We start from the raw sequence: 15953 nt of genomic DNA, 5'->3' as shown, positions 1-15953 counted from the left end.
TCATTTGTCTTGTGTCTTCATTGTAAACAGTTCATAAGATGGCGCCGTATCCCCATGCTTTCACAGTGAGATCAGTATTTTGGACTTTGTGGCACAATAAAAAATAATCAGGCAACAATTAATTATTTTAGCGCGCCGCTCTCAACTTTACCTCCTCCTCCCTTTGTGTGTGTGTCAGCGGCAGCAACGAGACAGGAAGTGTTTTGTTTTGGAGTCACTCGGTCAGTTGGGGCGGGGCTTTGTGCTTGGCTCCTCCCCCAGGTCGATACTGAAGACGTCACGAGCCGCACACACGTGTCACACGTGTTAGCATCACACTTTACAGCCCTTCACTGCAGGTGAGTCCACTGGTTAAAACAGAAGAGCCCGCCCTCTGGTGGTCAGGTAAGAAGCTGTTCAACTTACCTCCATCTAGCCAATAGATAGATAGATAGATATGTATGTTAGAGAAGAAATGTTAAATTTGACTTAGTTAATTAAATCTTATCAAAACATGATTTCAGTTTTTTTTGCCTACAATGGCTGTAATCTGTTTTCATCGGAAACATAAAAGTATCAGTCATTATCTGATCTTTCAGTCCAGCAGAACTTCTCTCTCACCAAAACCACAAATGTTCAATAAACCAGTGATTTCCAAACATTTTCAAACATCAGAGTCAGTGACGTCAGAGATTCATGAAGCTTCACAGTAAAAACATCACATCGACAAAAAGTTAAAGCTTAAACATTTCTTTTACCGATGTTTGATGAGATGAGTTCAGTTCCGTTACCTTCTGATGGTAAGAAGTAATCGTCATGAAGCTGTTGAAAGTTATTCTGCTGCTTTGAACAGGAAACAAACCAGAGAGCAAAGTTTTCTCAAGTGTTATCTGAAGGAAATTTGATGATTCTGATCAAGTAACTGCTTTGATCTGAACTTTAGACTCAACTGGATCAACTGGAGTCAAATATTAACAGAATCAAATCTCATCTAGTGATGGGACAAACTGTGCCGAGGCTTCTGGGCGTGTCGAGGAATCCAGGAAGTCTTTTATGAAGCACGTATCAATGTTTGCTTCTTTAAAGGTGAGTGACGTGTTTTAACGCTTTATGAACATAATTCATGATTCCTCCAACTGACACTTACCTATGGACACAAGTGTTACTGAGGTTAAGGTTAGAACTCACAGAACACTGTTTATACATGAGACCACTGGTCATGGGTCACAGATGATGTAGGTGTGCTATCTGTCCACTAGGAGGAGCTAAGTCAAGCAGCAGGAGCAGCTGCTGTCAGTTCCATGTGATGACCAGCAGGAGTCAGCAGATGTTCCTGATCTGTGCATCAACAACACAGATGTAAGTTCTCTGACGTTTACGTTTGTTTATCATTGAACATTTTAATGTTTAGAGTTAGGATTGTTTGTGTTTGTATGAAAATATTCAAAGTTGAAAAGAGTTTAGTGTTAAATGTGATCGTTCACATGTGAACCTCTGTGTTTCAGGCTGGTTCTCAGCAGCAGGGGGCGCTCACAGCACAGTCAGTACCTCCATAGGTAGGCGGGTCAGTTAATGACAGACGATCGTTCTTTATGTTTATTTCACACATACAAGTTTGTTTTTCTCTTTATTTATTGACGTTCATCAGGACGTGAAGAGAATTCAAAGGTGTTTCAACAATGAATTACTGAGCCGAGCTTTAACATCAGATTATAAACAGTGAGACCTCGTCCACCACACGACTGAAGCTGCTGTCTCTTCATGTTCTACAGAGAACACAGAGACACTGAGGAACCAAACCAGACCAGGAACCCAGGATAAAGTGGTTCAGTGAATGTGGTCCTGAAGGTGTGGAGGTGGATCAGTGAGTCAGAGGAGACTCTGTAGAAGGACAGAGTCCCAGCAGGACAGTCCACATACACTGATACTCTGTGAGAGACAGATGATGATGTGATGGATGTTTTTGTCTCACAGTGACTGACAGAGTAACCATGAACATCTGAGCACCTCAGACTCCAGGACTGATTATTATTTCCAAACAAACAGTCATAACTGTTGTCTTTCCTCTTGATTCCTCTGTAACTCAGTGATATATAAACAGTTCCTCTCCACTCGACCTCCCAGTAACAGAGACCAGTCAGACCAGATCTACACAGCAGCTGATAATGGTAGTCAAATCTGTCTGAATGATCAGGATACGACTGATCTTCTGTCACATGGGTCACTTTCCTGTTGTTGTCAGACAGTTTGAGTTTTCTGTACATTGTGTTTGTGTCCAGTTCCAGTTCACATAAATCTGATGAAGAACAACAAGACACAGCTGCAGTTTATTGATGATCAGCTGATATGTTGTTATTTCCTGTAAATCCATACTTACACTTCCTGACACCTGGTTTTAACCACTGCTCTCCAGCATGGTCCATCCTGGAGGAAGAAACAGTCTGAATGAGTTTGTGTCCAACATTTGTCCAAACTGTTGTCTTAATAACGCACTCCGGTGGACAGAATTATGAACTACACTGGTGTGTGAGAGAAGACGGTGTCTGCAGAACCAGAGACCACAGTTTCAGGCGGCTTCGCATTTTCAGAAAAGCTCCACCGTGTGGACAACACAGAAGACAGCACTTCAATTGTCTCCTGTAGTTTAGACCAGAAGACGCCAAAGATGTTTAAATGTGAGTATAGCACTGAATTTTAAATTCATTCAAACAATGATGAATGTTTGAATTACACAGGAAAGTTCATGTTTGCTATTCTAAGTGTGTTTATACCATTTAGTTGTAAAGTAGGATCATGTTTTCTGTGGTTTTCATTAAAAAGAGCCACCATGAAGCTCGTACTAAATCTACTCAACTCTGTTAACACAGTAGTCATTTAGTCATTGTTCATTTAGTGAATGAAGTGGTTATTTTGACCAAACCAGAGTTGGTGATTTGATGAAACAGTGATTTGTCAGTCAGGCATATTTTGGAGCTGGAGAAGATGATCTGTGTTGTCTGTGGAGAGTAATTATACATTTCAGTTGTTCAGTGATGCCTTTGCCTTTTCTTATGTAATATTTTGTAATGCTCTTGTTGTGGTTTTATTTTGAAAGGCATCGTCAAAGGTTTGGCTTCTGGACTCATGAGACTAGAGACCTGATCCAGTGAACCCTTCAGCCAATATATATGGTTCTAAGACAGAGTTGAGTCACTGAGGAAGCTCCAGCTCACATGCAGGATGTTAATGACTGAACTGCAGAGGAAAAGACACTAGTGGACAGTTTTCAGGTATTTACCTTATAATTTAATCCAGTCAGGAATTATTCAACTTCATTAGTATTTAGTTTGCATCCAGTTCATATAAATCATTTTGAATTGGATGTTGTTTTTACTCCAGAAACTAATACATGTTCCAAAACAACTATTGTTGTCAACGTCTGTTTTTATTCAGCTGAAAATCTTCAACCTGAACCTGCTTACAAGTTTAAATACTGCTGTTGAACATGAAGCAGAAGAGGAAGAGGAGGAGAATACCTGAGAGTGTCCAGTCTCCAGTGTGGACTCTTCAGTCCATCAGACAGAAGCTTCTTTCCTGAGTCTCCTGGATGATTGAAGCTCAGGTCCAGTTCTCTCAAATGGGAGGGGTTGGAGTTTAGAGCTGAGGTCAGAGAAGAACATCCTTCTTCTGTGACCAGACAACCTGACAGACTGGAGTTAAGAAGACATGATGAACTCAGTGTTTTAGAAAATCCTGAAGATATTGAACATCTTCATTAACAAGAACCTGAAGAAGCAAAATCAGAATTTAAAAGATCAACTGTCAAATAAACGGAGATCTGACCTGAGAGTCTCCAGAGAACAGTGAGGACTCTTCAGTCCATCACACAGCAGCTTCACTCCTGAATCCTGAAGGTCATTGTTACTCAGGTCCAGGTGTCTCAGATGGGAGGGGTTGGAAATCAGAGCTGAGGTCAGAGAAGAACATCCTTCTTCTGTGACCAGACAACCTGACAGACTGGAGTTAAGAAGACATGATGAACTCAGTGATTCAGAAAACCCTGAAGATGTTGAACATCTTAGTTGAAAAGAACCCGAAGAAGAAAAATCAGGATTCAACAGATCAACTGTCAAATAAAAGGATTTGTGACCTGAGAGTCTCCAGAGAACAGTGAGGACTCTTCAGTCCATCACACAGCAGCTTCACTCCTGAATCCTGAAGGTCATTGTTACTCAGGTCCAGTTCTCTCAGATGGGAGGGGTTGGAGTTCAGAGCTGAGTTCAGAGAAGAACATCCTTCCTCTGTGACCAGACAACCTGACAAACTGGAGTTAAGAAGATATGATGAACTCAGTGGTTTAGAAAATCCTGAAGATGTTGAACATCTTCATCAGCAAGAACATAAAGTAAAGTCAAATGGATTTCTGACCTGAGAGTCTCCAGAGGACAGTGAGGACTCTTCAGTCCATTACACAGCAGCTTCACTCCTGAATCCTGAAGGTCATTGTTACTCAGGTCCAGGTGTCTCAGACTAGAGGACACAGAGCTGAGGACTGAGGACAGAGCTTCACAGCTTCTCTCTGAGAGGTTACAGTCACTCAGTCTGAGGTAGAAAACAGTGATGAACAAAAGGTTAAACATGTTTATCTTGTGGTCTTTAGAATATGTCTTATTAATATTTATATATTGATCCACTTACAGAGCTTTGTTGGAGGCTTTGACCACCGGCAGCAGCTTCAGAAGAGCCTTCTCTGAAGCAGAGTACTTCTTCAGGTCAAACTCGTCCAGATCTTTTCCTGATGACAGTAAGATGAAGACCAGAGCTGACCACTGAGCAGGAGACAGTGTCTCTGTGGACAGACGTCCAGATTTCAAGGACTCTTGGATCTCCTCCACAAGAGAACAATCATTCAGTTCATTCAGACAGTGGAACAGGTTGATGCTTCTCTCTGCTGACAGATTCTCACTGATCTTCTTCTTCATGTACTTGAGTGTTTTCCGATTGGTCTGTGAGCTACTTCCTGTTTGTGTCAGTAGACCTCTTAAGAGCTTTTGGTTGGAGTCCAGTGAAAGACCCAGGAGGAAGCGGAGGAACAAGTCCAGGTGTCCATTTGGACTCAGTAAGGCCTTGTCCATAGCACTCTGGTGCAGATGATTCAATTCAGGTTTGTTTCCAAACAATTTGAACCTCTGGGATGTTGATTGTTCCTCTGAAAGCATATTTGTTCCAGAGTTGATGAAGGTCAGATGAACATGAAGAGCAGCAAGAAACTCCTGAACACTCAGATGGACAAAGCAGAAGACCTTGTCCTGGTACAGGCCTCTCTCCTCTTTAAAGATCTGAGTGAAGACTCCTGAGTAAACTGAAGCTGCTGTGATATCGATGCCACACTCTGTCAGGTCTGATTCATAGAAGATCAGGTTTCCTTTCTGCAGCTGCTCAAAGGCCAGTTTCCCCAGAGACTCAATCATCTTCATGTTCTCTGGACTCCAGTGTGGATCTGTCTCAGCTCCTCCATCATATTTGACCTTCTTCACTTTGGACTGAACCACCAGGAAGTGGACGTACATCTCAGTCAGGGTCTTGGGCAGTTCTCCTCCATCTCTGGTTTTCAACATGTTCTCCAGAACTGTTGCAGTGATCCAGCAGAAGACTGGGATGTGACACATGATGTGGAGGCTTCGTGATGTCTGGATGTGGGAGATGATCCTCCTGGCCTGCTCCTCATCTCTGAACCTCTTCCTGAAGTAGTCCTCCTTCTGTGGGTCTGTGAACCCTCTGACCTCTGTCACCATGTCAACACAGTCAGGAGGGATCTGATTGGCTGCTGCAGGTCGTGTGGTTATCCAGAGGCGAGCAGAGGGAAGCAGTTTCCCCCTGATGAGGTTTTGTCAGCAGCACGTCCACCATCCAACACCTCCTCATCCTCCCTCTGACCCAGAACCTTCTGGATCTTCTTCAGCTCGTTCTTCACAAAGCAGATGATGTTCTCCTCCAGCAGCTGGAACAGAACAACGTGAAGTGAAATGAGATCCTGCAGGTCCACAGAGCAGCATCCAGACTGTCAGGACCAGGACTCTGCTTCAATATTAACAGTAGTGTCATGTTTGTACATTTACACACCTTAAATATGGAGTCCAGGTCTGCTCCATGCTGCTGGACAGACTGACCACTGAGAACCTCTGTCCTCTGCTGATCAACTCTGAGGAGAAATCATTCAGTGTCATTTACTAAACAATCATTTATTCTGACACGGTTTTCACTGAGCTGCACCTTAGTTTCTTCTTCAGCCAAGTTCACACGACATGAGTTTGAAAACTTGAAGACAAAAGTCCCTGAAGGACAGTCTCTAGTGTGTATGCGTGAACTCTCAAAGACAAAATCAGAGTGTCTTGTCGATATGTCCCTGACCAATCACAGACTCTGACCAGATTTACTGCTGGACATTTGTTCAGAGACGAGGACAGGCTGAAGACATTTAGTGGAACCTCAAACAGAAATGCAAGATTGGTCCACCAAAGAGTTTGGATGAGACAGGCTCCCCCTGGTGGAGGATCATGTAAGTGTGTGAATATGTGTGAAATTCTTACATCTGTTCACCATGTTTCTCTCCATCCTTGAAGTTCATATAACGGCCTATAGATGCTTCGCTCATCATACACACACCGCTGGGACCAGGTCCAGGAGAGTCTGGTTTTTCATGCTGGTTCCTAATCAAGAGAAATAAATTCATAGAATTATGTTTTACAGAAAACAACAAACTACTCATTTTGTTTTCTCACCTGTGACGCTCGCTGAAGTTAATAATTTGGCCTTTGGACCAGTCACTCTTCATGGACACACCGCTAGGACCAGGTCCAGGAGAGTCTGGTTTTTCATGCTGGTTCCTAATCAAGAGAAATAAATCCATAAAAGGATGTTTTACAGAAAACAACAAACTACCAATTTTGTTTTCTCACCTCTGACGCTCGCTGAAGTTAATAATTTGGTTTTTGGACCAGTCACTCTTCATGGACACACCGCTAGGACCAGGTCCAGGAGAGTCTGGTTTTTCATGCTGGTTCCTAATCAAGAGAAATAAATCCATAAAAGGATGTTTTACTGAAAACAACAAACTTATTTTTCTTTTTACCTCTGATAATTTCTGACATTATGAAGAAGATTCTCTGGTGATACTCTCTTCATTCTCTTCTCTCCAGGTCCAGGTCCGGTAGAGTCCGGTCCCTGTTGATGGATTCTCCTACAAATTCAATGTAAAAAGCCACATAAACATCTTTACAATATAGAGACTGTATAATTATTTGATTGTTTGTGTTCACTGATGCTGTGGTGAGTTTGTTTTTATTGACTTATTTGTTGTAATTCCACCTAGCAGCCAGCAGGGGGCGGCTCCCACCATTCCTTGCTGTAAAGTTGACCTGTTGTTGTCTGTCCGCCATTTTGTTTAGCTCACCTTAGCTTCGCTAGCTGCACACACAGGTTCTGTGTTGATTGTGAGTCAAATCACGTATATTCCTGTTCGTCTGGGAGACGCAGAGTTTCGCGGTGAGTAAAGAGAAGTCTGTCGTTTTCTTTGTTCGTGAGGAAATAGTTGTAAACGGAGTCGCGGCAAAAGTCCGCTAACCGCTAAGCTAACAAACTCAATGTAAAGTCCCATAGGCGTATGCTAACAATGTTAGCCTATTGTGTGAATGGGGAAACGCGGTTAACAGGCGGGATTTGTGACTAAATATGAACGCGTGAGTGTGAAATGTCACTGCTGAGACGCATTTTGTTGTGTTTAGTGTTGAGGAAATTTAGACAAAACCCTTCTGTGAGATTTATTTCATATAATTAATGTAAATAACTGCTAAGTTGTTTTATTAGTTTGTCCAGTTCACAATATAGTCCTTCTGTAGCTTGTGTGAAATCATTGCTGCCACACGAGTAAAATAAAAACAACAGTATCACATTACAACGTGATAAGATAAGTGTTAAAACAATATAATGTTTTTGTTATTTATATGTTTTTTAACTCACAAATGAGTGTAAAACAGTCGCACTGTCGAGCCCTGGTTTTTGAAACAGAGGTTTTGTTGTGTATAAATACAAATACTGTGAAGAAATACTCTTTTTCTTGTTTTGTTAGGCTTACATCACGATATATCACAAATTAAATAGTCTTGCAATGAAGTTAGTGAAGTTCTCAGAATCACTGTATCATCATAGCATCGTTATCATGGACACAACTGTATTGCAGTGTCGTCCAAGTCCAAGCAACTGAACTTTTAATCACTGAACTGGGGGAATTTTCTAATGTGTTATTGTACAGTTTATCAGTTAAATAAATGGTGGAATATACTTACTATACTTTTTTTTTTTTTTTAAATCTTGACTCATTATTATTAATCAGATCTTGGCTCCAGTTGTTGTAAATCTTTCAGATTATAGTCCAGAGCTTATGTTTTCATTGGCATTGCTTTTCATTTCTGTAAGTTTGTCCTAATGTTAGCAACTTCCTGTCCAGAGTTTTTAACGAATGGATCTGAATGTTTTTGTGATGGGTTGGTGATCACCCAAATATATTTTATTTTAGTAAGAATCTACCCACAGATCTTTGTCCAAACTGAAATTTGGTACAGGATCAGACTTATCATGTAACATGGTTCAGTCCTGTTAATAAGTTCAGATGTTTATATCAGATCTGGATGAATTTTTTTCATCATGATGTTCCATATTTTCATGGGCCCAGATCCAAGCTTTGGAGGAAGAGATGGGTGTTTTTGGGACATGTGTCCAGAATGTCTCAGTTTTGCATGGGTCTGGGTTTGAATGTCTAAATATTAGGTGTCTCTGGTGTTACATGGTGGATCATTTAGTGTTGTTGACCTGTGAAGACCTCCATCATCTGACCTCTGTTCTTGTTTGAAGTCCATAGGTTGATTCATGGACCAGTCACTCTTCATGGAGACACAGCTGGGTCCAGGTCCAGTAGAGTCTGGTCCCTGTTGATGGATCCTCCTACAAACACAGGACATGACATGTAAATATAACACTGAGCTGTGACATGGAGATGAGTCACATGGTCCATGAGATCCTCATCTCACCTCTGACCCTCATGTTCCTCACACAGAGTGGTTTTAGAGGGCGGAGCTTCATCTTCACTGTCTTTGATCTGATTCATTGCAGAGCGCCACCTGCTGGGAGAGTAAAAGTCACACATTACAAGTTCTGCTAACATGGGTGGACCTCAGGCTTCTCACAACAACAACATCATCATCATCAGGTCCAGCAGGAGCAAGAAGATCCAGCAACACCAGATGGACCAGATGAAAGGAACCACAGGTATGTTAGTGTGAGCAGAACACCAACACAAATGTCAGAGAACAAGTAAAACGTACGTGGACGTCTTTTTGTTACTGGGATGAAAATCGAGAACTGGTTCTGTTTTGGTACCAGTTTCTCACGAGTTAAGAACCAAAGTATCAATAATCATCTGAACAAATAGTTCCTTCTATAAATAGTTATGTTACTTTCACACTAACTTGAAGGGAATTGTAAAATAATGCTGATGATGTTTGACGTCGTGCTGCGTTGTTTACTCTCCAACCATCATGGCCGACAAGTGCTTGAAAGTTTTGGTTGAATTTTGTGAAAGTACAGCAGTTTGTGTCATAGTCTGTAAAAAGGTAGTTACAAAACACAAACAAATACAACAGTGTAAACGTGAGGCCGTGTCTTAACCAAGCTAACATTTGTGCTGCTGCTAACAGAAGTGCAGCGTCCTCGGTGCAGCCTGATACAAGTCTGAAGACAAAACTACTAGAGCTGGGATTTATGGCTCTTTGAAGGGAGCCGGATCTCGAGGAGCCGTTCCCTTCAAAGAGCCGTTCAAAACACTCGACTCGTTCTTATATTTTGTTATTATTTTAGAAGCCAAACATAAAATAATCACTGGTTGTAAATTATAAGGTAAGATTTGGATCAGAATGATTCAAACGTTCACATCCCACCAATGTATACTTTATCGCCGCTGTGTGCTCGGCTCCTCCCCCAAGTTCATACAGGAGGCGTCACGAGCCGCACTCGCGTGTCACGTGAAGACAGCGTGGACGATTTGCGTATAAAAAGAAACGGTTTGCAACTGCGACTCGGTTCTCATCGTTTTCGATTCGACTCGATTCGACGTTCGTGAACGTCACAGCTCTGAAAAACGACTCGCTCAAGACGCCGACAGCATCGCACTTTACGGCCCTTCACTACAGGTGAGTCCATTGGTTTAAACAGAAGAGCCCGCCCTCTGGTGGTCAGGTAAGAAGCTCTTCAACTTACCTCTGTGTTCAGGCTTCCTCAGCAACAAATCGTAGACTCATAGTATCATTATTATCAAATATATGAGGCAGTAACCTGTACATTTGTTGACAAACCGATGATAGTGATGAACTGTGACTCAGGACTTCTAATGTCCAAACAACCATGTCCTCAGACCAGGTACAGTCCACTGTGTTAGAGCGTTTTAGACGTTGTGTCGCTTTAAATTTCTTTATCGCAAACTCAAAAAGGACAGATTTGTTAAATCTTTGACCAGAGAAAGAAACGCGATCGTGTGATTTCTAACGTGGTTTAATATTGAAACAGTGCAGACGTGACAGAGACTTATGAAGCGTAATAAAGTGGCTCAGAGTTGATTTGTGGATTGAAGCTGTCAGACCAGTTCAGACGCTTCATGCAGGAATGTTGAAAAGACAAAGTCAGATTGTAAAGATTCAGCAGTGATTTTATTTATTCTCACCTGCTGAACTGAGCTCAGGTCCACTCACACACACACACTGTCCACCTTCATGTGGACACCAGACGCTGCCGATTGTCCCTGGTCTGTCCTGCCGTCCTTCTGTGTCTGATCTGAGGACACAGAGTCACGTCCTCATACCTTCAGAGTCAAAGTGACGACGTCAGAACCGGTCCAACGAGCGACGGCTGGATTCAGGTCTGTTCTCTCTCCTGATTGGCCGATTGCGATGGAGCTGGAATTTTTATGCGAAGCAGCCGCCTGGTCGTGGGTCACAGATGATGTAGGTGTGCTATCTGTCCACTAGGAGGAGCTAAGTCAAGCTGCTGTCAGTTCCATGTGATGACCAGAGCAGATGTTCCTGATCTGTGCATCAACAACACAGATTTCTCTGACGTTTACGTTTGTTTATCGTTGAACATTTTAATGTATAGAGTTAGGATTGTTTGTGTTTGTATGAAAATATTCAAAGTTGAAAAGAGTTTAGTGTTAAATGTTGTGATCGTTCACATGTGAACCTCTGTGTTTCAGGCTGGTTCTCAGCAGCAGGGGGCGCTCACAGCACAGTCAGTACCTCCATAGGTAGGCGGGTCAGTTAATGACAGACGATCGTTCTTTATGTTTATTTCACACATACAAGTTTATATTTTCTCTTTATTTATTGACGGTCATCAGGACGTGAAGAGAATTCAAAGGTGTTTCAACAATGAATTACTGAGCCGAGCTTTAACATCAGATTATAAACAGTGAGACCTCGTCCACCACACGACTGAAGCTGCTGTCTCTTCATGTTCTACAGAGAACACAGAGACACTGAGGAACCAAACCAAACCCAGAACCCAGGATAAAGTGGTTCAGTGAATGTGGTCCTGAAGGTGTGGAGGTGGATCAGTGAGTCAGAGGAGACTCTGTAGAAGGACAGAGTCCCAGCAGGACAGTCCACATACACTGATACTCTGTGAGAGACAGACGATGATCTGATGGATGTTTCTGTCCCACAGTGACGGACAGAGTAACCTTGATCAGAGCAGCTCAGACTCCAGGACTGATTATTATTTCCAAACCAACAGTCAGAACTGTTGCCTTTCCTCTTGATTCCTCTGTAACTCAGTGATATATAAACAGTTCCTCTCCACTCGACCTCCCAGTAACAGCGACCAGTCAGACCAGATCTACACAGCAGCTGATAATGGAAGTCAAATCTGTCTGGATGATCAGGATACGACTGATCTTCTCTCACATTGGTCACTTTCCTGTTGTTGTCAGACAGTTGAACAGAGAGTTTTCTGTTCATTGTGTTTGTGTCCAGTTCCAGTTCACATGAATCTGATGAAGAACAACAAGACACAGCTGCAGTTTATTGACGATCAGCTGATATGTTGTTATTTCCTGTAAATCCATACTTACACTTCCTGACACCTGGTTTTAGCCTCTGCTCTCCAGCATGGTCCATCCTGGAGGAAGAAACAGTCTGAATGAGTTTGTGTCCAACATTTGTCCAAACTGTTGTCTTAATAACGCACTCTGGTGGACAGAATTATGAACTACACTCTGGTGTGTGAGAGAAGACGGTGTCTGCAGAACCAGAGACCACAGTTTCAGGCGTCTACGCATTTTCTGAACAGCACCACCATGTGGACAACACAAAAATCAGTTGCAATATTCTTCAATTGTCTCCTGCAGTTTAGACCAGATGACGTCAAAGACGTTTAAATGTGAATATAGCACTGAATTTTAAATTCATTCAAACAATGATGAATGTTTGAATTACACAGGAAAGTTCATGTTTGCTATTCTAAGTGTGTTTATACCATTTAGTTGTAAAGTAGGATCATGTTTTCTGTGGTTTTCATTAAAAAGAGCCACCATGAAGCTCGTACTAAATCTACTCAACTCTGTTAACACAGTAGTCATTTAGTCATCGTTCATTTAGTGAATGAAGTGGTTATTTTGACCAAACCAGAGTTGGTGATTTGATGAAACAGTGATTTGTCAGTCAGGCATATTTTGGAGCTGTAGAATAGTCTGTGTTGTCTGTGGAGAGTAATTATACATTTCAGTTGTTCAGTGATGCCTTTGCCTTTTCTTATGTAATACTTTGTAATGCTCTTGTTGTGGTTTTATTTTGAAAGGCATCGTCAAAGGTTTGGGTTCTGGACTCATGAGACTAGAGACCTGATCCAGGGAACCCTTCAGCCAATATATATGGTTCTAAGACAGAGTTGAGTCACTGAGGAAGCTCCAGCTCACATGCAGGATGTTAATGACTGAACTGCAGAGGAAAAGACACTAGTGGACAGTTTTCAGGTATTTACCTTATAGTTTAAGCCAGTCAGGAATTATTCAACCTCATTAGTATTTAGATTGGATCCAGTTCATATAAATCATTTTGAATTGGATGTTGTTTTTACTCCAGAAACTAATACATGTTCCAAAACAACTATTGTTGTCAACGTCTGTTTTTATTCAGCTGAAAATCTTCAACCTGAACCTGCTTACAAGTTTAAATACTGCTGTTGAAGATGAAGCAGAAGAGGAAGAGGAGGAGAATACCTGAGAGTGTCCAGTCTCCAGTGTGGACTCTTCAGTCCATCAGACAGAAGCTTCTTTCCTGAGTCTCCTGGATGATTGAAGCTCAGGTCCAGTTCTCTCAGATGGGAGGGGTTGGAGTTCAGAGCTGAGTTCAGAGAAGAACATCCTTCTTCTGTGACCAGACAACCTGACAGACTGGAGTTAAGAAGATATGATGAACTCAGTGATTCAGAAAATTCTGAAGAAGTTGAACATCTGTCAAATAAATAGAGTTCTGACCTGAGAGTCTCCAGAGAACAGTGAGGACTCTTCAGTCCATCACACAGCAGCTTCACTCCTGAATCCTGAAGGTCATTGTTACTCAGGTCCAGGTGTCTCAGACTAGAGGACACAGAGCTGAGGACTGAGGACAGAGCTTCACAGCTTCTCTCTGAGAGGTTACAGTCACTCAGTCTGAGGTAGAAAACAGTGATGAACAAAAGGTTAAACATGTTTATCTTGTGCTCTTTAGAATATGTCTTATTAATATTTATATATTGATCCACTTACAGAGCTTTGTTGGAGGCTTTGACCACCGGCAGCAGCTTCTGAAGAGCCTCCTCTGAAGCAGAGTACTTCTTCAGGTCAAACTCGTCCAGATCTTTTCCTGATGACAGTAAGATGAAGACCAGAGCTGACCACTGAGCAGGAGACAGTGTCTCTGTGGACAGTCGTCCAGATTTCAAGGACTCTTGGATCTCCTCCACAAGAGAACAATCATTCAGTTCATTCAGACAGTGGAACAGGTTGATGCTTCTCTCTGCTGACAGATTCTCACTGATCTTCTTCTTGATGTACTGGGCTGTTTTCTGATTGGTCTGCAAGCTACTTCCTGTTTGTGTCAGTAGACCTCTTAAGAGCTTCTGATTGGTCTCCAGTGAAAGACCCAGAAGGAAGCGGAGGAACAAGTCCAGGTGTCCATTTGGACTCAGTAAGGCCTTGTTCACAGCACTCTGGTGCAGATTATTCAGTTCAGGTTTGTTTTTAAACAATTTGAACCTCTGGGATGTTGATGGTTCCTCGGAAAGCATATTTGTTCCAGAGTTGATGAAGGTCAGATGAACATGAAGAGCAGCAAGAAACTCCTGAACACTCAGATGGACAAAGCAGAAGACCTTGTCCTGGTACAGGCCTCTCTCCTCTTTAAAGATCTGAGTGAAGACTCCTGAGTAAACTGAAGCTGCTGTGATATCGATGCCACACTCTGTCAGGTCTGATTCATAGAAGATCAGGTTTCCTTTCTGCAGCTGCTCAAAGGCCAGTTTCCCCAGAGACTCAATCATCTTCCTGTTCTCTGGACTCCAGTGTGGATCTGTCTCAGCTCCTCCATCATATTTGACCTTCTTCACTTTGGTCTGAACCACCAGGAAGTGGACGTACATCTCAGTCAGGGTCTTGGGCAGTTCTCCTCCATCTCTGGTTTTCAACATGTTCTCCAGAACTGTTGCAGTGATCCAGCAGAAGACTGGGATGTGGCACATGATGTGGAGGCTTCGTGATGTCTGGATGTGGGAGATGATCCTCCTGGCCTGCTCCTCATCTCTGAACCTCTTCCTGAAGTAGTCCTCCTTCTGTGGGTCTGTGAACCCTCTGACCTCTGTCACCATGTCAACACAGTCAGGAGGGATCTGATTGGCTGCTGCAGGTCGTGTGGTTATCCAGAGGCGAGCAGAGGGAAGCAGTTTCCCCCTGATGAGGTTTGTCAGCAGCACGTCCACTGAGGTGGACGCTGTGACATCAGTCAGGATCTCAGTGTTGTGGAAGTCCAGAGGAAGTCGACACTCGTCCAGACCATCAAAGATGAAGACCACCTTCAAGTCTTCAAACCTGCAGATTCCTGCTTCTTTGGTTTCAGTGAAGAAGTGATGGATGAGTTCCACCAAACTGTACTTCTTCTCTTTCAGCACATTCAGCTCTCTGAAGGTGAAGGGAAATGTCAACTCTATGTCCTTGTTGCTTTTGTCTTCAGCCCAGTCCAGAGTGAACTTCTGTGTTAACACTGTTTTCCCAATGCCAGCCACTCCCTTTGTCATCACTCTTCTGATTGGTCCGTCTCTTCCAGCTGAGGCTTTAAAGATGTCTTCTTGTCTGATGGTTGTTTCTGCTCTGTCTGGTTTCCAGGAAGCTCTTTCAATCTGTCTGACCTCATGTTCTTCATTGACCTCTCCAGTCCCTCCCTCTGTGATGTAGAGCTCTGTGAAGATCTCATTCAGAAGGGTGGGGTTTCCTGCTTTAGCCACGCCCTCAAACAAACACTGGAACTTCTTCTTCAGGTTTGATTTGAGTTCACGTCGACAAGCTTGAGCTCTGGTTTCTGAAGGAACACAAGAAAATAAATCAGTGAGTGGATCATTGAGGAAATGAGAAGTTCTTTCTTTCACATTAAAAGTCCTCTTACTGCTCTGCAGACAGTCAGCTAGCTTCTCCTGCTTCATCCTCCTCAGGAAGTTCTCTGTGATCTTCAGAAAGGCCTCTCTGCTCCTCCTCTGCTCCTCATCTTCACCATCCAACACCTCCTCATCCTCCCTCTGAACCAGAAACTTCTGGATCTTCTTCAGCTCGTTCTTCACAAAGCAGATGATGTTCTCCTCCAGCATCTGTAACAGAACATGTGAAGTGAAATGAGATCCTGCAGGTCCACAGAGCAGCATCCAGA

General features: G+C 42.7%; 1 protein-coding gene across 1 annotated transcript; it reads right to left on the bottom strand.

Annotated features, from left to right (window-relative positions):
• Positions 1-1745: 1745 nt before the first annotated feature.
• On the bottom strand, positions 1746-15894 carry LOC310934858 (uncharacterized protein; the record flags this gene model as incomplete). Its single annotated transcript, XM_083898657.1, has 17 exons — positions 1746-2275; positions 2357-2420; positions 3503-3668; positions 3802-3975; positions 4109-4282; positions 4387-4560; positions 4657-5837; positions 6387-6426; positions 6549-6668; positions 6741-6845; positions 6918-7022; positions 8851-8958; positions 9045-9134; positions 12134-12180; positions 13288-13711; positions 13808-15611; positions 15696-15894. 17 exons carry the CDS (start codon positions 15892-15894, stop codon positions 1746-1748), a joined length of 5505 nt encoding a protein of 1834 aa, XP_083754783.1.
• Positions 15895-15953: the final 59 nt, after the last annotated feature.

This window comes from Microchirus variegatus (assembly GCF_963457635.1).
Source record: "Microchirus variegatus genome assembly, chromosome: 12".
Taxonomy (NCBI): domain Eukaryota; kingdom Metazoa; phylum Chordata; class Actinopteri; order Pleuronectiformes; family Soleidae; genus Microchirus; species Microchirus variegatus.
The sequence above is the reverse complement of the archived record's forward strand: the minus strand, read 5'-3'. Positions and strand labels throughout refer to the sequence as shown.